The sequence below is a fragment of the Cyrtonyx montezumae genome, unplaced genomic scaffold (genome assembly GCF_038088225.1).
Source record: "Cyrtonyx montezumae isolate F1298 unplaced genomic scaffold, pur_monq_1.0 scaffold_1, whole genome shotgun sequence".
Classification (NCBI taxonomy): Eukaryota; Metazoa; Chordata; class Aves; order Galliformes; family Odontophoridae; genus Cyrtonyx; species Cyrtonyx montezumae.
The window spans coordinates 12,170,676-12,198,255 of record NW_027071825.1 but is presented as its reverse complement, the minus strand read 5'-3'; the positions used below and the strand labels follow the sequence as shown (position 1 = coordinate 12,198,255).

General features: G+C 37.4%; 1 protein-coding gene across 9 annotated transcripts in view; it reads right to left on the bottom strand.

Moving 5' to 3' along the window:
• ADGRL2 (adhesion G protein-coupled receptor L2) overlaps positions 1 to 27,580 on the bottom strand; it is a 172,399-nt gene that overhangs the window by 71,552 nt on the left and 73,267 nt on the right. Inside the window, exon 1 of one of the 9 annotated variants that reach the window (XM_065740804.1) lies at positions 10,993 to 11,038. The exons of the other annotated variants lie outside the window; for them this stretch is intronic. Coding sequence (XP_065596876.1) covers positions 10,993 to 11,005 — 13 coding nt within the window. The 5' untranslated portion in view covers positions 11,006 to 11,038. Of the gene's footprint in view, positions 1 to 10,992; positions 11,039 to 27,580 lie in introns of those variants that run through there. 9 annotated transcript variants of the gene reach the window in all.

Genomic DNA, 27,580 nt, shown 5'->3' with positions numbered 1-27,580 from the left:
GCCATGTTGCTGTAGAAAGCACAACTCCATTTAAAATGCACTTCTGGCTGAAGGTTTGGCTGAACATGTCATACATAATAACAAACACTATTATTAGAGGCTTGCTAAAGTATCATGAGCTGAAAGCTGTAAAGAGTTGAAATGCGAATCCATCACATTAACACCCTATGTATTCCTCCCATGCAGGAAATTAATACAATGAAGACCGAATCTGCGCACAGCTCACTGAGGGCATGAAATGGGCACGGAGAGGAGCCCAAACAAAGCCCTCACCACACAAACACACAGCAACTCTTTAACTACCATCACGACAGCCACAGTGGCACAAAAAATAATACTGTCGGTGACTGCCATTTCTACATCCCAATACTCCTGTCAAATTTAACACCATCCCCAGAAAACTCAAGCCCTCCAGCTCACGCTAATGCTGCCTGCATACCTTGCACATAGCAGGACTGCCTGCAGGACTCCCATGGCAGCCCCCTGCTGTACAGCCCTGTCTTCAGGTTTCTATCAGTAAGGAAAACAAAGCCACTGGTTCTGCTGCCAAAAGGGGAATTCTGCCAAACAGAAGGAGAGAGGCTGCAGGCTGATACCCCTGAGGTCTGATACATGGATGGCTACGGAGCCAGGCTGACACAATCACACGAAGCTGGGTGCAACGATCACCAAACTCTTCCTGACACAGCAACACAGCCAGTACCTTCTATAGGATGAAATCAAAGACAAGACTGCCACACTTCTGCAGAGTTCAGATGCCTGTAGATCCTACTTCGTCATCTGGGGCAAATGGGCATTGGTGTAAGTACTGCAAATGTATTTCATCTTGCATTTATTATTTTTTGGAGAAGCTCTGTATTAGGGCAAACATTCAGAATGCTACACCAAGGTTAGGTCACTTCAACAGAGAACATACCTGAGATTGTAACTTACGTGCAATATTGCAAAAGCGGCAAGCAATAAAACCAAACAGTGCAGTATGTGTTAGGTGGGGAGACTACTCTAAGCAATTGCTACGGCACAGAATTTTAACTAAATAAAATAAATAAATTTTATGTCCACTAACAAAACTGCTGTGATGTTTATTCTGAAGCTTTATTTGTAATCTTTTCCCTTCAACAAAGAAAAAAAATAAGCATATCAACAAGCAAAGTGTAATTCAATCCATCTTGCAACCCTGACAGTCAAAGAAAGAACTAGTGGGAGGCCCTGTGAGCGAAAAATCAATATTGCAGCTTTGTGCCGTGCAAATGTGAATACTGCCAAATAGCAGTGCTTAGGGTAAAATGAACTGTTTTGCTCCATTTTCTTCTCTCTGAACAAATGATTTTGAAACGACAGCTTTTTTTGGAGCTATAAAATGTCAAGCAATAACTCCCCATGCTTTAGGCAAGTGATTGGAATAAATACCTCTTGGCAACAGGTGCAATGACTTAGGACTGAAATTCATTTACATTCAGGAGATAATTCCTGATAAACAGATGCACTGCCACAGGATGGAAGTTAGGAAGACTGGCATCTTAATACTGCTGCCCAGTTCTGCATTATTCCACAGCTTTTCAGACATAAGTATGTAGCTCTGTCAATAATTACTGTTGTCACCAGTAAATTTGTATCTCCAGTGCAACTCCTTATGAGTACTTTCAACACCGTATTTTCTAACCAACCTGCTTTCAGCCTGCTTGGCTTGCCTCACTGTTTCTTACAAAAATGTATTTTGCTTGGCTGTACTGTCTTTCTGTTAATTGCTTCAAAGCAAACTGAGTGATGACACTGAAGGAAGAGCGACTCTGTAGAAGGCTTCCTGGTCGCCACAGACCCTTTGGGGGCTGGGGCTGGCACTTCACATGCCACCTAAACAGTAATCCACATAAGATCTATTACTGACCTATTACCAAATGCCACATCTGCTGCATATGCTGTCCCTGATTCATCTGCATACATGCAATAGTTTTGCCTTTTTTTTCCCCTTTAAATGAAAGAAGAACAATAATAATAAGAATAATAAGAAATAATAAGAAAATAGATAAGAAATATCTAATTTCTTTCTAATAAGAAAAGAGCGCAATTTCTGTCATGTTGACTGTTTTGATTATACAAAAACTTCCTGGCAAACATATGCTTCCTGCACATTTTATCTGCTCACAAATTAGTTGAGCACAGGCTCTTCATTGAAAAAACAAAATAAACTTATAGAAAATCACCATTTTAAGAAAAAAGGTAGAGGGAATATTCAGTAGTAATAAACATTTTTTTAATGCTTTATTGATCAATGCATATACAGAAACACAGTGAGAAAAAATATCAAAATGAAACATCATAAGCTAAAATCTCTCCTCTTGTACTTTAATCTCTGAACTGAAAACATGCATGTCCTACAAAAGAAATGTAACTCAGAACTGTGTTTCTGAAATACGTTAGATTCATATTTGGGTAAAATGTTTTATCTAAGTTTGCAATGCCTTATTTACTACTGGTTACTTACTAAGACATGATTTGTCTAAAGATAACCTAAATTTGTCAAAGTGCAAAGGAAAGTTAATAATTCACAGCTCCCTGCCCACTAGCACCCCATCTTTTTGAGCTGTCAATAATAAGAGTGTGTGCTAAGTTTGGTAGATAAAAGTGAAAAGGAGCCACTACATTTGAATGTTCACCCCATACAGAGGAAAAATAGTGGAATGTAAACAGGCTACATCAGTACTTCTCAACATCAGAAGCAAGGAACCTTTGATTAAAACTTAAAGCACTGAGAGAGTCAACATGGAAATACAAAATTATTTCAAAGAATGCAGATACTGGAAGAACTGAGATCCCAAAACAAATCTTTGCAGAAATAAATATATATGTCTTAGTGAGCAAAGAAATACTTCTTGTGTTATTTGGCTCTAACAGAAAGGTCTTTTAAAAAGAGCACATCTTTTCAAACAGAATGTTTACAGTTGTCTCTTTCACAATCTCTTTTATTTTACCAAATCACAAAACATGATGATTCAAGTTCTACACAAGATGAAGCAATGCATCTTGGGCAGAACTGCAATAACGTACGCTGAACAAACACAGAGCTCAACAAAACCTGCATTCAGCATCCTCTCTGTTGCTTGGCAAGGTGCAGATACACACACAGAGGCACCCGAACACACTTTGTCATCTGAAAATCATGCAAATTCTGAACACGGGCTCTGCAGAGCATTTATAATTCTTCAAAAAAGCCTCAGCTTCCTGCAGTTTCCAAAGAATCCCACGAACTGTGTATGTCAAGGGAGACTTTTCTCTCCATCTCTCAACTCTGTGTACATTTCATATAGACAAGCATGTGATCTTGTTAAACAGCTTTTAAATTATCCAATACTGGTCAACAGATCACTACCAACAACTACAACGATAGAGGCAATTTAAATGACAACTGTGCTTTCTAATTCTATCTTTGAAGAGAAAAAAAAAAGTCCTTCTGGCAAGCATGTCTATTAAAAGATTACACTGGCACAGTGAGAGCTTCTGATACTGCACAGAGGTCTGGAGTTCACAGCACTCCGCTCCTCTTACACTGAAAGCCACCAGATAGCACACGAACAGCCAGAGCTGCAGCAAGGCAGACAAAACCCCACTGTTCCAGTCTGGATAAAATTAGGCAGGAAGCAATCATTTTGAAACTATTCTCCGATAGTTCTATTCTTTGCCACTTTAAGTATAGACTCATTATTTTCATTTAAGATGATGCAAGCAGGGGACAGCTAGAGAAAAAAGGATTAGTTACTGAAGGAAATCTATTCTCTAGGAAGATACATATATATACTTTAACCCATTCATAGAAATAAGATTAACTGAAAACAATGTGCATTAAAGTACGTTCTTGATTGGGACTTCAGCAAAGAGGACTTAAGCCCTAATAAACACATTTGATCATTTAAATGCACACAAATTACACTGAAGCAAGGCAGCCATTTCATTGAATAAATGAGCTATGAAGGGTCATTTTTAGCACTGGTTTCCAGAATTCAGTTTCTCAGGCATATTCTCACATATTTTAATTATTTGACTAGAATCTGGAAGCTTATCCCTTCCAAAGCGAAAACAGGAATTGTTAGCAATAAGAGCTTTTAGAAACATTAACTTGGGATGGCTTTTTAATGATCAATTTTTACAACTTATTAGACTGATTTAGTCTTTAAAAAAAAAAGCACTTAAAACTTTAAAAAGCTCTGTCAAATTTCAGTGTGAGCAGCAAAATTACAACAGTAAGTAATTTTCTATAATTATATACTTAATATTCAGCGTGTACAAACAGAAAGCACAGCACAGCTGATTAATGAAATTCAGGACAGAAGTCTAAGTTACACCCTCTGACTCACCAGGACAAGTCCTGCCTTCCAGGTTCACTGAAACTTATTACAGTTTTCCTTGTGCATTTTCTAGTCTCCATGCAATTCTCAAAAATATCCCTGTGACGCTCTCCTCAGAAAAAAAAAAAAAAAAAGCTATGGCTTACCTGCCTTCTGCACCTTCTTGAATGATTCAGCAAAACCTCAAGTTGGCAGCAGCATGTTAGTACCTTTGTTTAACACGTCAATCCTTCCTGCACATGGCTGGCAAAGATCTCATTTAAGTTTTCCCAAAGAGCTCTCACCCCTCATTCAGAAGGCAAGAATTTGACTCTCCAAATTGCTGTTTTTTCTGTTGTTGTTGTTATTTTAATATATTTTTGGTAGGTTTTTTTGTTTGTTTGTTTTGTTTTTTAATAGCAGGAAAGAAAAGAGTGCTACATTGACACAACTGCAGACTGAAGTACTTCAATCACCCCAGCAAGAACAGCCCTGACAGCAGACAGGCAAGCCTCTCCATTTTAGTTCATCACATCTCAACTCTATTTTGAAGAAATCACCACTATGGGAAAAGAGACAGTTTGGTCTTCATGCCCATTTAATCCTTTACCTCTCTGTGGAGGTTACCACAAGAGCGCTAATTAATGCTAAACTGAAAATCCAGCCACACTGAAACTGGATAGAAACCACTAATTCCTTAAATGAAAGTCACCAAACCAGAGCCTGGCTCCTGGCAGCGTGTTAACAATGCCTACATATGGCAGATAGAAACCACATGATCTAAACATTAAAGTCTAAATGTGTAGTGTACAAATACGCATTTTGTTTGATTCTCACTTAGAACCAAATTTTATTCTCAACTGCACGCACCTTTCCCATCCCTTGAAGGGGGAGGGAGGGGGGAAACCTCCATGCGTGAGCAAAATTTTGTCCTCTTGATCTAAAATTATCCGTTTGAAATGGTATTCATCTGTCAATGATATTTCTTTTCTTTTGCCAGGCAGATGTCTGTTCTCAGGCTGCAAGAATCTTCTTTCCTTTTTTCCTTCACATCATACATACTTGATACTTTGCCAGATCACAGAAAGCACACTACCCTTTTCTTTCTCACCATTAAATACATTGCATCCTCAAAATTTCTCCAGGCAAATAAGTCCCATGGTCTCTGTAAATCCCCCTCCTGGAGGTTATCTCCAATTTAACAACTGTGAACTCGCTGAGCACACCACCTGTCAGGAAGGAGAAGCTTCTGAATTAGAAACAAGCTCTGAAACAAGGAGGTAAGACACACAAAGGGTGATGTGTCAGAAATGTTGTTTCAACAGGATTTCCTGTTGAATTACTTCCTCCTGTGCACAGAACGTTAGTAGCTGAATAAAAATAAATATTCTTTTATTCTCTATAAAAATGTATTCAGACAACTATTTGTATTTCCCCTTCTCTCAATCATTTTTCATTGAAAATCTAGTGTTGAGGAGGGTGGGCGAAGAGGAAGAAAGGGGTATGGGTATTCTGAGTGAACAGCTCACAAAAAAAGACATACTTCTGGTGTTTCCCATCCTGAAGAAACTAAAAGCCTCATCACCTCGTAAGTTGATGGAAACCATGCAGTGATTAACCAGTTCTTTGGGAATAAGTACATGAGCAAAAGCTGCATATTTCAGATGACATGGTGGTGTCAGCAATAACCCTTGGTGTGCTTCCTAAGTAGGTTATACCCTAACCTGCCTTAATAAAAAAAAAAAAACACAACCTTTTAATCTTGCTAAAATGCAGAGAACTGGATTGACTCCTACAATTTGGCTCATTTTAAAGACAATGTTATTCAACATGCAACAGTTTAAAAATATCAGATATAAATATCTGATAATTGTTTAGGAGTATGTTTAACAAAAAATACAGTACAAATGCTGAGGCGTGATAACATCTGATTCTATAGCTGTAAAATTTTCAAGGGGCATTTTCTTGTTTACAAACAAAATTATGTATATATTAAAAGTAGAACCAAACAACAATGTAAGACTTCATATACTCTCTCATTTCAATAAAATGACAGGGTGGAGTCAATTGTCATGGTATAATTTACAGTGGGAAAACTACGTGGTTAATTTTAATGACAGCAAGCCACTTCATATTTGAAGAGTGCTTATGAGTATACAAATAGCAGAGCAATACCCCTTCTTATTCAGTATAGCTTCTGAAATGTTACTGAAGACTCAGGAGCAGAAAAAAGAACATGGAAACAAAGGCTCAAAATCCCACTGATGAAACTGAGAACCCAAAATACGCAGTCATACTTTTCGAAAGCAAGTAGAACAGTACAATAAATCTACTTGAAGGTAAATGTGCTGCCACTTCAAATATCTCCCCAAATAGATATGAGACAAGAGTACTAAGCAATCTCAGAAAATGCCTGTCAGAGTGAAAGGCTTTCTTCCTGACCTTACCTTCTTTGAAATATCTGTGGATTTCTAAAAGACTTTTATGAAGAGGAGGGGATATACCATGTGTAGTTTTTACAATATATTTAAAGTTCTGGCAAATTCCTGGAATAATGGAATAATCCTGCACGGAGACTTGACAGCAACCTCTGAATAATAAATTGCATGAGGAAAGGGAAGCTATTTGTTTACAAATGAAAAGGTAATTTAAGAAGTCTTAAGGTATATACACATTTCTGCCATGCTCCCTGTACAGCAGGGAGTTATAATGGCAACAGAGGTACTATTTCCTGGATAAATAAAGGAAATGCACACCTCTGCAACTCTGTCCAAATGCTGTTTACGACCTACAGAGGGATTACATACTCATAGTACTCTTACAAACAGATACAAAAGATGAATGAGATACACTGACAGAAAGGCCAAATTCTACCTGGACTCGAATTAAGGACTTCTGAATTTTGGGTTCTCCTTTTATTGCCAGAATTCATCCTCATTTCTTCTACAACTGTCACAACATAAGAATAAGAAATACTCTCAGTTTTTACAGAACTATCCTATCTAATGAATGCTCAAATGAAAAAATCAGGATCCCTGAAATCTCTGTGTACTAAGACAGAAAGTAAACAATTTTCTGTAATTACATGATAGAGTTCCATAATTAATGCTATTTACTTCAGAAAGTAACAAAAGGGATGAATACACACTGTAGCACACTGGAGAAAGGAAAACTTTGCATTTGCTAATTACTGCTATTTAAAAGTACACATCTAATAGCTGAAAGACCATGTTTCCAATGTTGCTCATTGATCTTAATAAGACCAATAATAAAAGAAAGGACAAGGAAAATTGCATCAGACCACGGGAAAAAATTCTGTTATATGTTCAAGCTCAACAACAGCAAGCAAGGCAGAACTACTGCGCTGTTAATACAGATGCGGAAGGTAAATTTCCTCAATAACTAATTCATTCTACATAATCTTTCACCATGCCAGGTCACAGTTGTATTTTAAAAGCATCTTTCCCTAAACATCTAAGGCAAGTATTTCTGGAGGAGGCAGCTGTGAAGTATAAAAGATGCAATTGCTCCACTTTTCTCAACACCAAAACACTTTCCTCTGGAAAGTACCACGTTCTCATAATACATTATTTAGGTGTACAAACAGGCGGGTAGCTATGGTTAAGTCCAAGGGAATAGTGGGCGAGCTAATGACCGGGTGGGAGGCAGCAGTGAGACTGCAGGTCCCAGGGGCTGACACCTCCTACTCTGCCCCATTCAGCTGCCTGCCAGGGTTCCGCAACTTGTCAATCCATGCACGCTGTTGTTTTTCCAACAGCGCTAAGTTTTATTAATCGAGATGATTTCCAGAGTGAGCTGAGAGCGTGATCAAAGCAGCAGTGATGGCAGTGTAATTGAGGAGGGAGTTGCTAATCTTCTGGGGATGCCAAGGAGGGAAGGAGAAGGTTAGCGGTGTCCAAAGGAGGCAGGAATGAGCAGATGTTAGGGTAACCATTTAAATTAGGCATTCTGACATAATCATTTATAACTGAGGATACAGACTCCCTTGAAAGCATATAGTAAGGAAGCCGTATTTTTTTTTTTGGTACGAATACTATTTATTCTAATTCCGTGCTACTCCAAACTAAGTTTTAGTCAATGAGACCAAATAATCCCACCGTGGAGCTTCACTGCCTATTTGGTCTCTGCCACTGCTGAATTTGAAGTCCCGATTCTTATCGGTTTCAGTAATGCAAGGCCCATTTTATCTTTAAAAACTCGATGCAAAAAATATTGGAAATGAAAAACCAGAGAGCCCTACTTTTAGCAAAGATGGCTTTCACATGCACAACCCTCTGAAAAGTGACAAGGGTACCTTCTGAATCAAGCAAAAGATGCAGAAATTATAGCATTTCAGTGGGAGATATCATCTTTGAATGAGGTGTTGCGATCCAACATTATACAGCTCTTCACAATGTTCATTTTACAATATTTTATCTACTTGAAAATAACAGAGAATTTTAGGTAAGGAGAATCTTAATTACCCCAATTAAGTTCTCATCCTGCACCACTAATGTCACTGTGAGCTTTGTCATTAACCTCACTGAGTGTAGGATAGATTCCTTAGAATTTAACCTGGACACTCAATATTCTTGTTCTAATGAAAAATGCATTAATGAGCTTCATTATTCGACTCCATTTTAAAGAAGAACCTTCGGCAGCCAGTTCCCTCAGGAGCCTAATGGGGCACTGGTACATTAGTGATCTAGGACTACACATATTAGTGAGCCTATGCTTGGGCCCCTAGAAGTCTTTTTAGGGACTCAACGAGCTTGATCAGTTCAATCCACTAAAGGATAAGCAACACCCACTGACTCACTTCAGGAACTCCCTGCTGTAAAGCCAGCCAAACACGTACAAACTTTTGAAATTATGACTTAGGCAGTGCAAAAACAACAGTCACAATAAAATAAACACAATGAAAATTAAAGCAAACTAAAAATTCTTTCCTATAATTTAAGGATGACACAGATTTTCTGTAGTTCGCATGGAAGATCCTCAACTCATTTTAATTGCTACCTTTTCTCCAGTAATCTACTGGGAAACATTATGGGAAAACCAGTGATCTTCTATGACCTTCACTTTATTTTATCAAATTCAGCAGACACCTCGTGCTGAATACGAAATTAAAAAAAAAAAAGCAACCCAGGAAAGTACTTCAAGAAAAAAATGCCCTTTGGAGGACCCAATTTCAATCTTGAAATATAATGACACAGATTTGCCAATGACATTTGAATAAAAATCTCTATTACATAAATTATTGTGTTCAAAATTCTATTCTGAATGACTAAATTTAGAACAGGCCCTGTAGATCATGATTTAGTCAATGCTTTATAAATGTGGAAAACATACTTGGAATACACATGATGTTAGATCAGACTCACAGTAAATCCCTGTCTTTAGCCATGTTTAGAAGAGAACTTCTGTTTCGAATACATATGAAATTGGTACACTAAAAATACCCTCAAAAGTGCACTTTGTGTACACAGTTGTGGCTGATCTATTGCTAATAAAGCCTTCTAGGAGAAAATAACATGAATTATAGAATGGCTTAGGTTGGAAGGGACCTTAAAGATCATCTAGTACCAAAACAAGGGAAGAAACTGGTGCTTGCAAATACTATTTTATTCTTTCTAAAGCTCTAAGGATGATGGAAAGAAGTGTCACTTGAAGTCCCTTGCCTTTGAAAAACTAGTGGGGGGGGGGGGGGGGGGAGAAGGGATACGGTGAGTGCAGATGTCTATTATCCCTTTTAGTAAGCAGAAATTAACAAATCATCACCCAACATAATCTCATTGAATTTCAGTTAGCTGCTGCCTGAGCAACCTGCCTGAAATTCCAAAAGCTCAATGCTCAGCCTGATTTGCAGCAAGTTTAGAGCAGCATCAATCTGGGATCGTTGCGGCTAGTCGTAACAATAGTAATGGGTACTCAGATTTGGAAGGGAGGGGACTTACGGAAATTCCTTTCCTTAATTAAATCAGAGAATGAGAGTCTGAAGTGGCAAATAATAAATCACAAAGAATCCTCAATCTGGTTGTCAAGGAAACCAGTATGCCTCTGCCATAATTGCTGTGAGCCCAATCTTGCCCTTTTTGACATCGAGCCTTATCATGCATTCTGGTCAGAGACTGAGGAACTAGCTTGTCTGTTCCTCTCTGGCAGCCCTGCACCTAGCGTGGTGCAGGCTTGACAGGGCAGGCCGCCATGCCGCCCGCCATTTGGCGCCACTCCTCCAGCCTGCACAGCAGCTAACTGCAGGACTCCAGCACGCTTCCGTCACCTTTGACATTACAAATGGGACTGACTGCCTTGACTGTGGCACTGAAAAGTCTCCACAGCTGCATTTACTAGATGGTCACTCTTAATTTACCGTTGCTCAAATCTTGAGCCTGGTTATCTCAGCTCACCATGAGTCCCGGGAACCTCCACTTCCCCTGGTGCTCCCACTCTCCAAGTACCCCCTCCCGTCAGCAGAGGCTGTTCCCCCATGTACTTGTGGATATGTGAGATGGCAATAGAAAAGAAGCATAGGGAAAAGGAAGTTCAAGACAAGATGAATGCTTCAACAACAACAAAAGAGTAGAAAAGATTAAAACTGATTCAGTGCCAAGTCACTTAGGTAGCTGACTGCATTACTGTCTTTTTTCCCCCCCACCATGATCACTACCTTTTATAAACATATCTAAAGTTGTTTTTTCCTTTTGTTTTTGGTGGAATTGTGCATCACTACTGGACACATACAAAACTTGGAGCATACACAGTTCACAGTACTTCAACACCAGGAAGGCCAATAGAGGAAAAAATGCTATATTAGTGTCCATATCTCATCCCTCAAGAAATCCTGAAAGATTTTAAAGGAAGTATCTTCAAAGTAAGGAAATAGGAGGAACAACAGGCAAGTACATTATGTTCCCAGCTGACTTTAAGCAACAGAAAATTCCAGTGAGACAAGGAAAGATTGTTGGGTGGAGAAAAAAGAAAAAACTCCCTTTAGGAACTAGAGAGATAAACACTTCCAAAAGGACTTCTAAAGGAAGATCTGTGACTGATTCTTGTTTGAAACGCTGCAACTTGTTGACCGTTATCTTGCTATTTTAATAATGGAAAAATCTGATTTTCATTCCTAATCTATGAGCCAAGCATCTCAAGAAAATACAGGGCAACACAGTTTTTATGTTGTAATATTCAACTATTCCAACATAAACTAAAAATATTGGTAAAAACTTTTGTGTTATATGTTTATGGATCTGTTGAACAAAAGTATTATGTGGTTGTGCCATACTAGGCTGAAAGCAAAACAAACCCTTCCCAAACTGAACGCAATTCCCTCCCATAACCTATGTTGTACTTGCAGGGTAAAGGAATTTTTGGTAACTAAGCTTAGACAAATTCATCTTTGAGTTTTGTGACAAACAGTTCATAAGGATCACAGCATCATTCGATAATTCAGACCTTCTGTCTCCTATCCACTCAAAATACTCTTTAATCCAAACACCTCTTCCACAAAAAAAAGCTAAATCATGTATATGAAAAATTATTCCTACCTAACTTGTGAACTAAAGTCTTGTCGTTGTCATCCCTGTTAAAAAGGTGCAATTGTGGATTAATTACAGCCAATTACAATAACGGATATTAGTAACTGTATCACTGCATTTGCCTCTAAAATTCAATCACCCTAAGAAAAAAAAACAAACCATGAAAAAGACAAATAAAGAAAAAGAAAAGATAATGCAAAAGCAAATGAATGTGCCATTTGGACACAAACATGTTAATTTGCTAAGTACACATTCAGTATTCATCAGAAGAAAATGTCTTCAGATGATTTACAGATAATTCACCGCGGCACACTCCTACCACTGTTTTATTCTTATTTGAAAAATTAGTCTGGAATCCCAAACACAATGATGGCAACCTGTTTATTTATGTCTTCTGCAACATTTAAGTGATCTGGAACCTTTAGGGCTAAACATCTCCATGACAATCTATATCTTTCACACAGGAGTTTCACATTCTTTGAACATCACTCCTAATGTCACCTGACTGGCTTTCCCACTGCCACTACACGCTACAGAATGAGTTCGATATTACCCAGCCCCTGCTCCATCATAATCCACTGTGAAAAAAAATACCTCAGTCTCTTCTGTTGGTAGGAAGCCATAGCAACCTGGTATTTCTCCTCTAAACAGTTATCAAGCTTGTCAATTTGACTTGTCAATTCTTTGGAATGTTTATATCCTCTGCTTGAACAGACTCTATCCATCATCTTTTTGTCCTTACCTTTGTGCTTAGGTTCAAGCTAAACTTACAGTTACCATCTGTGCTTCAAGACAGCTAAGAGCTATGCAGCAGGCAGTTCCACACCAAGCACCAGCCACCAGAGCCCAGAGTGAGTTGGGTTGGCCCAGCTGCAGGGTCGTACCTGCTCTGAGTTCAAAACCTGTTTAGTACATCCCTGTAAAGCATCCTACAGAAATACCCCCAGCTCCCTTCTGCCACAGTTAGAAGAAATGGTTATTAATTTTACTTGGTCTAAACTAGCTTTTGGTGAAATTACATATGCCAGCTTCATCACTTCTCTGAATAGCCTATCTTTGCAGTTACAACTGCCAGCCTTCTATTAAGAAATAAAGACAATGCATTCTGTACTTCCTCACACATTACCAACTATATTGAGCAAAAGATGGCAGGAAGCACAACAGAAAAATCAGAGACATTTTGAAACAAATTGTGCATACTGCTCGTTTATGGGCAACTTATCCATAAGCCACTTTCTGTTAAGAGTAGCGCAAGACAGAAAATTCCCAAAATAGCCAACTGTAGCACTTTTTTGTTGAATGTAATACAAATACTGTAGCTGCATGTGACTGATGATTCTAAAGGTTAATGAGATATGGCTATAAGAATTTCGCATATGTACTCGTATTTTACACATGTAAATCACAGACCCTTCCTGTTTTCACAGTTCAGTTCTAAACATCTCTTACTACTTCTGTGGGCACTAACCCTGTAACAAGCTACAGCTGACTGAATATCAGAGGAAATCTGGGCTGTCTAGCACTGACAAGCTTTACGTGGGCTTTCCCATCAACCTGCTCTTTACCTGGATTGCACTAATGCAGGCATCGGGACTGATGCTAACTAAAAAAATTCGTTCAAGTCTTGCTCAGCAGGGTTGCTGGAACAAGGGCTTACAGAAAATCATAGAGGTGGCAGTTTTACCACGAAAAACAAATTTGTCACTAATATGAAATATCTGACAGTTCACTGTCTAAAACTCTATCAGTTCTGAAGGTCTGCACTCCATGAAAAATAACTGTTAAGATACAAGCAGAATAATTCAATGAACTGGAATCTACAACTTCATTTTTTTCTGAAAATATTTCATTCTCTCAGTCTTGCAAACAGTTGGACAACTGGATTTTGCTAATTTTAATTTAGTAAACAAAACACGTTACCTCGTGAATTAAAACTACTCAAAATAAAATCTACTGTGACCACAATTCATATTAACATGTTAAGCTCTTACAGAATGCCTTTTAAAGGAAAGAAATATATTCCTTGTGTGTTCAAGTACAGAGCCATAAACCATATGAGTCCCTATTTATTTCAAATTTCCCATGATGCCATTTACTTCAGCTTTTAACCTTTTATGTGACATTGAGCTATTTTACAATCATAAAACAGTAGAAAAAACGACCTGTTAATTTGAAAGGGACACATTACAACATCTCTCCCTGGCACTATAATATTTTAATTTCTTTTTTCAAGGCAAACCAGTTGGAAAGTGACCATCTGCTAGTCTGTTAGTACCATTCAAGCAAAGTAATACACAAAACGTCCTCCTTTCCCAGCAAGAATAGGACCATTAACTGAAAGGAATTCAGGATATTATCATGCTAGTTTAACAGACTGATTCACAACAAAATAAAATCTCTCTTTAATTACTGTTGAAAAAAATGACCACAAAGATTATACAAAACTGCTGCCATTCTGTGGCATCCAGAGGAGCACACGAAGTCTGAACATTTGAAAAAAAATCATAAAATCTCTTAAAATTACGTTCTTCTATTTTGAGAATTCAGTTAAATGCCAGCACACTTCTACAAGTACAGCTCTATTTCTCACCTCAAAATATACAACGTGCTTTGAACACTGGGTAAGTTTTCAATATCACTTAAGGTTTTGAATATTTCAAAACAGTTGATAACGGCAGCAGAAGAGGAAACTCGACAAGCCCTCCAGGCTGATAAATATAGAAATTTTTGGATGAGTTGAGCTCAATGGAGCCGTAATCTTGGCTAGCACCTGAACACAATACTATAACACATACAGATAGAACTGCAAGTTTGTGAGAATAAATTAAATTAAATTCACATTCATGTTAGCACTTTAGAAGATGTTGTCAGTACAACTTTGTATGCATGCAAACCACTGCACTTTTGAAAGTTTTACCCAAAAAGGTATCAAATAAGAGCATGCTCTCTCTAAAGGTTGGAAGATACATAGGTCACATCTTAATGGCGCTTCATCTGCATTATTTGTAACTGCACCTTCCCATCATCCCTAACTAATGAAAATTAGGTTGAAACACAAAGCTTCAAATTATTAAATTCTAGAGGAGTTTTATCATACTTTGAATAGTGAAATACAGCAGATATCAAATGTCATTATCCAAATGTACTCCATTGCAGCCTTAAACCTGCAGGATATTTCACTTTAAAAGCATTTTTCCTTCTTGCTCATCCTGGTCTACCCCTCCCCATCAAAAAGTAATCAAATAGTACAGGAATTTATGCTAGAAGTAAAATACTTGCTAAACATAGAAGGTTTTCTCAGTTGCTTTGCTTGGAAAAAAAAATACATCTTTCACTGTTAATGATGTAGTAGCCATATCAATTTACCCAATAAATAAGTCTTGCTGCTTCCTTTATTTTTGTTTATAAATTTCATAATGGAAGTTTGGCACTTCAAACGGTGCATTTCTCAGGGAATACTGCACTTCGGGGACTGCTAAAGTCACTCTGCTTTCAGCCTTTATCACGCTACATAAGGTATAATAAACACTGAGAAATGTGCTGCCTATTGTGCACCTTGTTAAAAAGTTCGTGTTCAACAATTCTCCTTGAATTTCCGTTACTTCCAAGCCTTCTTCAGACATGTTCTTAACAAGCCTAACTGATTCAGAGCAATTTCAGATGACAGACTAGTGTCGAGCAGTACAGGCTCAAGTCTCATTCACATGGCTAAAAACAATCTTAGTGCACTGTACATGAAGTCACAATTAGGAAGTACTGCTCAGTCGTATGCTGGATTCTGGACCTTTTTAGCTAAGTATTTCCACTACTTCATAAAGAGTATCTTTGACTTTCATTGCGTTTGAATCTTCTGAATCAACGCACGTTGTCAAGCTTAAGCTAAAAAAGCAGGAGACCTTGAGTCATAACTTCCTCAGAATTCAGAATACAATTTTAACGGAACTTCAAGGAAAGCTGTTTAAGTCAAATGTGTACATCTTTACTAAAGTATGAGATAATTTGGTGCTGCCTCTCAAGGTGCAAAGAAAAATTCTAGCGAGGTAGTAAACTACAAAAGAGAACAGAGCAATCCTCCAGCCATGCTTGGATGCCGTGTAGGAATTTAAAAGCAGCATTGCTTTACCTACCATTGCTTTAGTACTTGGACTGAATGATTCATTTTCAAGGAAGGACAGATGACACTTATCTTGCCTTGAAAACATACTTGTTAATTCTCTGTGTGGTTCTAATTCTTATACCAAAAGTCAGGCAGGCTCACATAAATACGTATTGATTTGCTGTTATGTTAATTTTGTTAAAAAACATCAATAGTTGATCAGCTGAAAAATGTGTGCAATTCTGAAAGGCTTTTGAAAACATCCACATCTGACTTGACCTTATGACCATTTTCTCCTTCAGGCAAACCAGTATTATAACCAGAACAACACGAGAGGATGAACATTGTTGGGGAGCTGCTCACTGTGCCTGTCATACCCCGTTAATGCAACTTTGATTTGCCTTTGTTCTGACAGTAGCAAACAGCTGCTTGTAAATGAGCCACAGTCCCTGGGCTGCCTCCCATTATTCCACACTTTTGTTTGACAAGGTCACTTGCTGTGGGGATTTTGGGGAGAAAGAGTGTGCAGCCTATAGAATTAGAGTTAAACCACAGGCAACCCAGCTTGAATGCTCTTATTCTTTTTTTTTTCTTTTTTTCATAGCACCAGCAAAGCAAGAATAACAAAGAGAAAATCTTTTTCTCTGTGAGCAAGTCAAACTTTTCTTCTTCCCCTATGTTGATTTCATAATCCTAAAACTATCTTATAAAAAGCAAGTCATGTTTCCATAAATCCCCTTTCATTCAATTCTTAACAGAATTCATATAAAAGATGTATTTAATTACAAAACAGGATTAAGAAAAACAGATTAATACTGTTTTCTTCATCTATGGCTACAATTCATTATGAGACAATAGAACGCTACATAACTAACGGCAACTCTGACAAATGCTGCAGAAATGCTAAGAAACAATGTAAAAGATTTTTGCCCATTTCCACAGGAAATTGATTTCTTTTTGATAGGAACCAAGAAAGACCAGTCTTCTGGAAAGAAAAGCATCTCATAAGCAAATTACCTCTATGATAGCTGCCTATTTAAGGACTGGGAGACATTTCTTTGACTTGGAAGTTTTATAGCATTATAGAGTTGAATTAAACTGTAAATCAGTATACAAAGGCATTACGATGCTATCTTGCGCTATCAAATCATCGAAACATTCCTCTTCCATTTTGACCTGAGATCTTAAAGACAGTGAAAGCTGTCATTTAGGATAGCCTGCTTCTTCATGCTTTTGAAGCCATGCATAAGCAAGGAATAGGTGGCAAACGTTCAAAGGGATAGTACTGTGTGAAGAGGCAGCTAGTGACAGTTTTCAAACACAGATGAATTAGTGCAGAGTGCTTTCAAAATTTACAAGTGAAGAAGGAAGAGTTTCCAACTTTAAAAATGTCTTTCAGACTCTTGAAGAAGGGTCACTGAAAGTCACTGAAAACAATGTATGGAAATCAGCCCAAAAATCTTCCACTGCAGCCAACTGTGCTATTCCAAAGGGACGGTCCCAATTGTTCAGATTTTTATCTCATCAGCCCAAAAAGTAGCTCAGCTCTTCCTGCTCTTAATTGTTTGTTTCCTACTTTTTTGTTAAGCCACTGGAAGAAATAATGTATTAATCACAAAGGCATCCACATTTAAAGAAAGTTACTGACATTTCTGTAAGCTTTGTTTTAATTTCTAAAGGTTAGCAGTGTTCTCAACAAAAAAAGTAGACTATTGTTGGGTAAATTTACACATCTTCCCTGGACAGAATAACATTTGCACCCTCAGGATAGACAGTTTTCTAATCTCTAGCTTCTTCTCAGACAATCCAGCTTAAAAGTCTTTTTCACTATAAATGCTTCTATATTTATGTCTGTGGAGGCAAGTATTCACAAGTTTCAGGTGGAAGGAGGTTGTCATTGTTAAACAGCAGTTACAAAGAGCAGAGTTTGTGACATACCCGAAATATTCCAGTGGAATTACACTGAAATTATCAATTGCTAACAAGTAGTCAACAACAATGAAGTCAAATGATAATTTGTGATGACAACACTCACTTTCCAATAAAGCATGTTGCAGAAATACTTGCAGTTGACTGCTGGAGAACAGGACAGAAGGTTTTTAGCCTCATTTGTATTCAAAGGCAGGCAAATCACTAAAACTCATTTACATCCTTCCATCTTTCTTAGTGCATGTCAACAGCAGGTGGTCTATCGATAGTACCTTTGAAATAAGTAGGTGGTTTAAATTGCCTTCAAATTTCAGTAAAAGCCCTGAATTATAGAATAGACCTTGAGTCTTAACTTTCCTGTTTTCTTTGTGTGGGCTGTAATAGAACATGAATAAGTACAGCACTTACTTTGTTCATATTTTAATCTACATTAAAAAATAAATTTTATACTTAAACCTAGTCACCTTAATCTTAAATGTTAGCATAGACTGTTGCAGACACGATCACTTCAGCAAAGCAAATTATAGAAATTTTCAAAGGTTTGAGCAAAACCTTCAATAAAAAGGATTTCCATGGATGGCTTTTTTTTCCCCTAAAAGCACACATTTTTAGGATAAGCAGATGAAGTCTGACTCTTGAATTCTTGAATGCATGTGTTTAAGTTTTCCTGCTGCTAGCCCATTGGAAACTAGTACTCTGAATAGATCACGTTCACTACACACTTCCAGGGACATATGTCTTCTATTTTTCTTTATGGCACTGTGACTATTCCTAAAAGCCAGTTTAAAAAACACAAATTGTCTGTTGTCAATCAGGACCAATTTCTGATGAAGTGAGAAGAAACACTGCCTGAGACAGGAATCAAGGACATCCTCATGCCCAAAAGAATACAGAGCCAGCAGTAAGCAACATCACAAATGTGTTTATACAAAACCAGAATAGATTAAAGTAACTAAAACCAGCATTTGGTTGTTTTTCCTCTGTGATGTTTGCTTTCACATTTTGACAGCTCCCTCAGAATTTCTGTGAAATGCAGTGTCCATCAAAATTAATACTTTGATGTCTGGCTTCAAACTTCTATAAAGAATCCTGTCTTTTGAAAGCAAACACAGAGGTCAGTAATAACTCCCCAGGCTGTACAGATTATAGCAAATTAGCTCCCACATTTCAGAGAATGGGCATAAAAAGCATAATACATTGTTCCAATACCCCTGAAAGACAAAGCTGGGGTCAGGCCCCACAAATCCACTGTAACATGAGAGTGCCTGTTTACTACTGCATCTGGCCTCAGTTAAGTGTTAGTAAAAATGAACGTGCATTCTCATTTCCAGATTCGAATAACATTTAATTGCTTATAAATAGACATATCTGGATCAACAGAGGGTTCATTTTCTATGCAAAGAGATGACAGAATGCTGAAGGTGCCCCCTGCACTACAAAGCATAGGGGAGCCTGTACTTCACAAGGAGTTAAAGATTGTTTAAAGACCAGGACAGTCATTAAGCTGTATTTACTGTCTAGACAGGAATAGCTCCACCTAACCATTCCCAAAGGTTGTTAGCATTTCTAAAAATTAAGCAGCAGCAGGAAAAGGTTAAGATCAACTTACTAATTAAGTTACATTCACAGAAATCTGGAGAAGGAAAGTGAATGTAAAGCTGACATCCCCAGGTCTGAATACTAGCCCTAAAATATATATATATTTATTTTTTTTTTCCCCATGAAGGGAAACTTTAGTATTGCGTGCCTTGCAGTAAGGTTGATCCCCAGTCACAAGGCTACATAAAAGTCCTACCAGCTTGAAACCAACGAAAGAAACCCCTTGAAGTTTATTTAAATCACTAGTAGACTGAGACAGTGTTCTAATTCTATTTCTGTACTGTAAATCTCCAGTCTGCCTTTAAGTTTGGTAAATACATTCCCAAACACATTATTGGGTCCTTTTTGCCTTCTGCTCTTAAGAAGTGGATTCAAGATGACCACCAAACAATGAAGCACGTCCCACCCCTAAATTATGATGTTAATTTTGTGATAAAGGCAGAGATTTAGGTCACTTCTACGGTGCTTAGCCAAGTCCCAAGAGTACTTGATAGGAAAACAGAACTCCACCAAGTTCCAAGGGCAGCAATCAAGATAAAAGAGATCTCTCCCGGTGACAAGGGATCCTGAGACACTCCTCTGCAAGTTGAGACAGGAATCTCCCAGACATCCCTCAGACTCCCAGAACGGGCAGAAGCTTTTCGGCACTCAGAAATGTGGAAATATTGAGGAAAGCCCAGAGAGGTATTTGGTTCCCATTGCCACAGAGTGCTCCTACACATGACATGAAAAATCATTTCTAATGCTTACGTACTAGAGATAAGAACAGTCTACTGATGCAATAGTTACTGCCAAGAATAACTGCACGAACAAAGAATGGATGGCAAGCAGAGCCATTGCCACCCATATATCTTGGAAAACGGAAGGTATTAGTGTAAATCAAAGCTTTTTGAATCACTTAAATTTAACTTGCTGTTTAATTCAAAGTTCAATAAATTAAATCATCAGAAAGAAATCTATTTAAAGAATCAATTTATTCTTATTCTATTTGTATTATTAAAGAAACGATGACTCAGTGATTGATAAACATATATATTGATAAACATCGATTTCACACTGCATTTGCACTTCCATTTGCCAATTTCTAGATTTATTACTCTTCCTCTTTTGTTACACTAGAATGGGTAAGTCAGTCTTTTTTAATGAATTAATATCAGATTCTTAATCTTATTTATACTTTGAACCTTTTTAGAAGGAAAAAAAACTAGAATTCAAATAAGGGTGCACCTTTTCAAATGTAGTGTATTACTGCCATTTAAATTAATCGGATAACTTCATTGCATTATGTACGGATAGACTAAAAATGCACAGCATTTTCTAGAATGAAAAAAGAAAAAAAAAATCAAATAGCTCAATTTCAGCAACCAGGTCGTCCAAAAATTTAGAACCAGTTTACTCTCATTCTCTTACCTCCTGAAATCTGCTTAAACGTTATAGGGGGAAAAAAAAAACCCCACACCAAACTACTCCTGCTTCTAGATAACTAATTTTTAATGGCCTTGTCACAGAATTGAAAAAAAAAAAAAAAAAACAGAATAAATGGAAAATAAAAATAAATTCCAAACTACTTCTACACCTAAAAAGGCATTAGTTGTGTCTACAGCTAGTTTAGCACTCCCCAAACCTCTTACCATTAACCAGAAGCAAAGAGTGCTTGGATGTTACTTGTTAAAGACAAACCAAGGCGTTTCTGTAAACACAGTATCTGTAAGCAGCACTGCAGTGTGCCTGGCTGCCTCTCACCCCTCGGTTGATCTCCTTCCTTTCCTCCCACCCACAGGGGAATTAACAAAGACAGCTCCTAAAAATCACTACTGCTAAGCACACACAAATGACTTTTTCCTTCTTTCTCCTGCTTCCCCGTAGGCAAAGGCTGATAAACACCACATTTGGCACTGCCACTCTTACCAGAGAGAAATAATAAACTGCAATTCTATCTCCTTTCTGCCCATCTCTCTGAGAGGACAGATTAATGGTGAGCCTATATTTTTTTCTCCACCTCCCTCAGATAAAAGGTTAATAAACCACTCAGCATTTGCTTTTCATGGAAATGATATGTACTTATTAATTAGCATTTCCTAGGTAACACATTAATACCACTGCGAGTTCTCAATACCAGCTTGTTTCAGAGACATATTATAAAATTTTAACCCAAAGGCATTGAGGCTTCTTTTATTTTAGCTTTATTTTTATTTATTTAATTTTATTTTATTTTTATTCTTTTATCAATTACAAAAATAATTTTGGCTATGACTACAGATCTAACTTGGCCTAGAATTCAACACTAGGCTACTGCTGTTTGATCAGAAGCATGACCAGGAGCTAAGTGGCCTAGTTAAAGCTTCTACTCACTTCTGAGACCACTGTCAGCAACCCTGTATGGTATAAAATAATATATACTTGATCACAGTTGGACAATATGTACCTAACATCAGCATCAGGCTACTTTACAACTGCATCTCACATGCTGTATTCTCCCTGAGCAAGTTAAGTTACACTGTGAAAGAAAAGTGGATCACCACACTGGGCCTTAATGGTCCTGCAGTTGATCAAATTATAATAATAAAATGTAACAGAAGTGTCATTTGTCCCACAGTTGCCCAAGTGTTCTGTTTGATCCTGTGCCCGTCACTGTGCAATGATGGCTCAGAAGCCAGAGCTCATACTCTTCCCTACCATAATGTCACTGCTCTAGATTCGGGAATTGCAAGACTTCAAGGCCTCCATACCAATATTGCAATTGTTGCAAAATTGGTCTTTCCAGAATTAGCTATTATGTACTGATTAAAATTACTATCAAAAAGGCATAGACCAGTCATATATACACAGGCTACAGTAAAGAGAAAATCTAAAAATACACTGAAAAGAGCTTCTCAAACATTCTATAAAGTTTCAATTATACTTCCAAGAAGTAATAGCATGGTTTTAGAGCAAGGTATGTGCCAAACTAACGAGCGTCCAAGAGTCAAAACAGAAGCTCAAGTAAGAACTACAAAACCAAAAATATCCAAACTTTAAGCAGACTCATGAGTATCTCAAACTGCAAGTGCTTTGGAAGAATTTTTTTTGTTTGTGAAATATAAACATCTATAAAGTAAATCTTATTCTTCATCTGTTTTTTATCATAAACTTTTGCTCAAGTCTCCAAGCAGCAGCCCACAATTTCTGTATCTCCCAGCACAACAAACAAAAGGGATGCCACAGGGGATGGGAGGAAGAAAACCTTGAATAGTTGTCTCTGAGTAACCAAATACTTCAAATCGAAATTTTAGTCACTTCAACGTGTTTGGAAGCGATGCAGCTTGGAAGAGAGCCATCCTCATCCCAACAAGTGTACCTCACCAGCTGGCTCGACACAGACAAGAGCCCCCAACACCTCAGGAGGGAACAGAGCGGGTGAATTAATGTGGCACTCCAGGTTGCATGCTTGAGCAAAACTGTTCTTCAGCTCTGATTTCAAAATCAGTTAGCATTCATACTTCATTGTTTTACTGTTCGGCAAGATCAAGAACAGAACAGCTTATAAAATACTATATTGCCTTTCTTCAAGGTTCAGGGAGGGTAAAGAAGCAGAGTAACATTAAATAGTTACACAGCTCGGCAGTTCTGGGCACACTCGCACTTAATGCAACATTATACTGTGGCAGCTGTTGAAGTTACTATGTAAACCAAGGCAAATAAAATTGCATAGCCAACATCAAAGTAAATCTTCCGTCTATTTGCAAGATGAGGGCAGGCCCACAGAGCGCCCCATTTCTGGGGCACTGAGAAGAGGAAGGGAGGGAGAAAGAACCTTTATGCATGCCTTCTGTACTCTGTGGCTATGCAGCAGGCCCACAGGGCGAGGTTTGGTGGGAACAACCAGCAAGAAAACAGCATTTTATTTTTTAATTTTTACACTGGTGCTCTGGCCTTCATGTACATTTCTAACCTAGCCTGAACTTAAAATGCAATGCCCTGACACAGCAGCCTGTTTGTACTAGACCTAGGGGCAGCTTTGGGCTGCTGGAGGGCTCTGCACGTAAAGGCAGTAGCTCTTCTGAGGGGAAATGTATATTATAATATTACAGAAATGGCTCAATCTATGAATATCAATTACATAGGCTACAAAATCAATTCAACTGGAGGTTATGAGGTGACTTGATGTGTAAGTATGCACGGTGGGGAGTAGCTCACTAGCAACTGTCCTGTTCAACATAGCTAGAGCAGGCAAAGATGGAGGCAGGCAAAACACAGGACAAACACAAAAAGTGCTCTGTTTGCAATAAGTGATGTTTTTAAGCAGCTCCTTCTAACCAGTCCCGAAATATAAATCCACCGGGCAACGTGTACCTGACATGTGCGTGCACAATAGAGCTGTCTCACCTACTGAATCCAGTCCAGACTGATAGCAAAAATCTACAAGTTAATGCAGTTGTTTTGTAAAATCCCATTTCATTTTCTAGTAACTACAATCTACTATTTAGAATGATGCATTACCAGTTTACTCATTTCAATTGCTTAGTAAAGTACAAGCAAAGTATTTCAAGTCTGTGATAGACAGAATCCTAGGGGTGCAACTTTTGGTCCCTGGATGACACATGCACGCATCCCAAATCATCAGTGCTCCATCACCCTTTTAGTTGCATGTGGTACCTTCTAGTTAATAGCCCAATTAATCATGAGGATGTACTTGAAAGGGAAGTTGAAATCTTGTTTGGATAATGAAGCAGAGATTATAGGATACCTAAGAAGAAATTGTGCTATACAAGCACAAATTGAACATGTTCATTATAGTGGTACAATATACTTATAATTAAGGTTTTTTTTTTTTTGCATTTTAATAATTTTACAAATTAACAACTTCAGGTAGAAATTGATGTGGATAGATTTCTCAGAACACTTCATCTAATAGGGTGAAATTGTATGGTATTGAGAATCTCCACAAATTAGTTTTTTATTTATAGTTATTAGTGCTACAAAACTGCCCCCCAAATGGCATCTTCTTTTACACGTGGATTGGCCTGAAGAGATTAACAGTTAAGAGGAAAACACCTAACTGACAGTAGAATATATTTCAGTGTACCTGACCTACAAATGCTGAGCCAAGAAAATCCATTTAACAGTCTCTCTTCAGAGTTTCGCTGTACATTAAAAAAATATTTGAGTCCATCCACATGAGGTGCAAGACACTTGTGAGCTTGGAAGACATACCTACAAGCTCACCTTGACGCTCTTTTCCCCATGTCTACATTACCTCTTCCACAAGGATAAGAATGAAAAAGATTTTTTTTTACATATTTTTTCAATCTTGAGGTACTTCCAGACAAGTGATAATTCTTTGCTCATCTTTAAAAAAGTAATATCATTACTAAAATGTGTGAACACAGGAAGGGAAAAAAATGTCCGAGTCCTCCATAAGTGTACACTTCAAGTTGCTTATCAATGAGTAGTCCCAGAGAAGTCTTTTTTTAGAATTTGAAACATCCTCTGCCTCTCATTGTCATATATAAATACTCCATTATTTACACCTTAATTACACTTTCAGAACTGCTGTGAAACTGACAGACATTAAACACACTTTCCTTGTGATCAGATGCAAACATACTGCAGCCTTTGCTGAAGACACTGTGCTATCAATTAATCAAAATACAGTAGTTTAACATTTTCCATTCAGCTATCTAATTTACAAAGAAGACTAAAAGATCCAGGAAAACCTTGAAAGTACCCAACATTATACCTGTCCATGTTTCTGTTAGCTCCAACCACATAAACAGATGTAGAAAACAGTATATATACTAAAGATGCATCGATTCTGGAGTTTAATATGTACGTTTTCAATCTCTCACAAAAACAAAAGGCATTCACAGACAAAAAAGAAAGGAAAAAAAAATAAGAGAAAGCTAGCACTGAATTCATGACTAGTGAAGCTATGGCAATTAAACCTGTTTCCATGTAAAGATGATCAGGTCCGAGATTTCTCACCTGCAGGAAGCAACTACCACGATGTCTTAATTGGTTCACTTTCAATAATTAAATAAACAGAAATGAAATTAATTTGGGTAAGAAAACAAAAACAATATAGAAATCAGATCTGTTAGAACTACCTAACAGAAAGGGTATGGGACTACTTAAATGGATACTGAATTCTGTGCTCACATATAGTCTTACAGAGGTTGGTAGGGTCTACTTTCATGGATAAGCACATCCTAAAGAGATTACAGCATCTTAGGCAGAAGGCTATTGAGTTACAGTGTGGATTAAATTACAAAATTTGGTAAGTACATAGAATCATATATCAGCACATCCACCAGTTTAGCTCAGGAGATAAATTACTAAAACTATGCAAGAAACTGAATACCCTCTTATGACAGTTTGATGCATTATTGATTTTTCTCTCCATTTTTATATCCAAAACAATTTTCATTTAATTATCATGATTAAATTCTCAACAATTTAGGCAATCCAACGACTTTTTTTTCCACTGCTGAATTTCTTTGTTTAGAACACATTTAAGTAAGTGGCAAATTCAGTCTCAACCATGCTTTTCCATGTTAGCTACTGGCAATTATTCTTCCATCCCACTGACAGAATTATAACCAACTCAATTTTTATATGAAGGCTGAAGAAAATGGTTCTATGGGAAAGCAGGAAGTTATCTCTAGTCCAGCATTCAGGGTTACTACTTATTCTAAACAGTAATTATCCCTTGATTCAGCTTACAAAGAAATCAACTGTTTTTCAACCATCTCTTTTAACAAAGATTTCATAATACAGTTTTTACCTTTTCATTTCAGTTGCTTACACAAGATACTTCAATACAAAAATAAAATGACCTGTATTAGATTGGTCAAAATGCTCCTTTTTTATACTTTAAGCAGCAAGCAAGGCTAAGAAGGTAGCTCATTCAAGCACTCATTCCTGTTACATCCTAATAAGAAAAATATTTCTAGGATATTTGTACACTACAGGGTAATATGAAACAAACCAAAATATAATCATGAAGAATAACCAATTTAAGTATTTATAGAAACATGTCTCTTAATGGGAACTATTCAAACATAATCCAAGAAAGAAACATCATTATTCAGCCTCTGGGAACTTTTGTTAGACACAGTATTTTACATTTATATTAGAACATAAAACATAATTGATATATTTGGAAAAACAGTTTAAATTAGAACAAAAGCTGCTTCAGCAGTAACTTCAAGATGGCCAACCAGAATGTAGTAGTGTCAATTTGAGATTCATTTCAAATTTGGAAAATGCAGAGTATTTCATAAAGGCAGAACTGAACTAGAAGCACTGAAACTAGCACAGTAAGCACAGCAACAGTTCTTTCTTCCCTGTAAGAGTACAAAGTTATGTGCATTTTTAAGACAGACAAAAAATCTAACAGAAGTGTGATATTTTTAGACTGTTATGAGAACATACCGCAAAACATTTTACCAGTCAATATGGCCTAAGGGGCTACAGAGTGTACAATAATCAAGCCTGTGTAATATCCCAGCAGAATTTGAAATCCAAAGATTTCCTTTTACCTGTAATAAACTATTGTTCAGTTCATTCAATATTGGAATATTCCACCTGGGTCAACGATGGCAGCTCAGGCAAACAAAAGAAATCTTTATGCTCCATCTAGATGTTGCAAGGTGCTTATTCAATTTCTTCTGCATCAGAAGCACTGTTTCTTACCTAATATGTATACATTTGCTGAGTGTTATTCAGCCTTTGCTGTTCTGACCCTCACTTGGCATTTAATTCCCAGTCCACCAGGGCATTCATGCTTGATGGCACTGATGCACACACTGAATGCTTTATTTATTTAATGGTAAAGGGAATGAAGATATAAACTGTATTAGACAATATCCTGTTTAAAGATGCCAATGGACAGTGTCACAGCATTACTGACCCACATTTACAGCAGTGAATACGTCACCAGAATTTAGAGGATGCTATATAATGATTACAGATCAACACCGCAATACGGAAAGAATAAGGTTTCAATTCAAAACCCCATTAAACATTCTTCAGGAGTATTCTTATGGTATTGAAAACGTTATGCATCTTCTTACATTCTCTGTTTTTGAAAGATGTACATGAATCTTCACTATTAG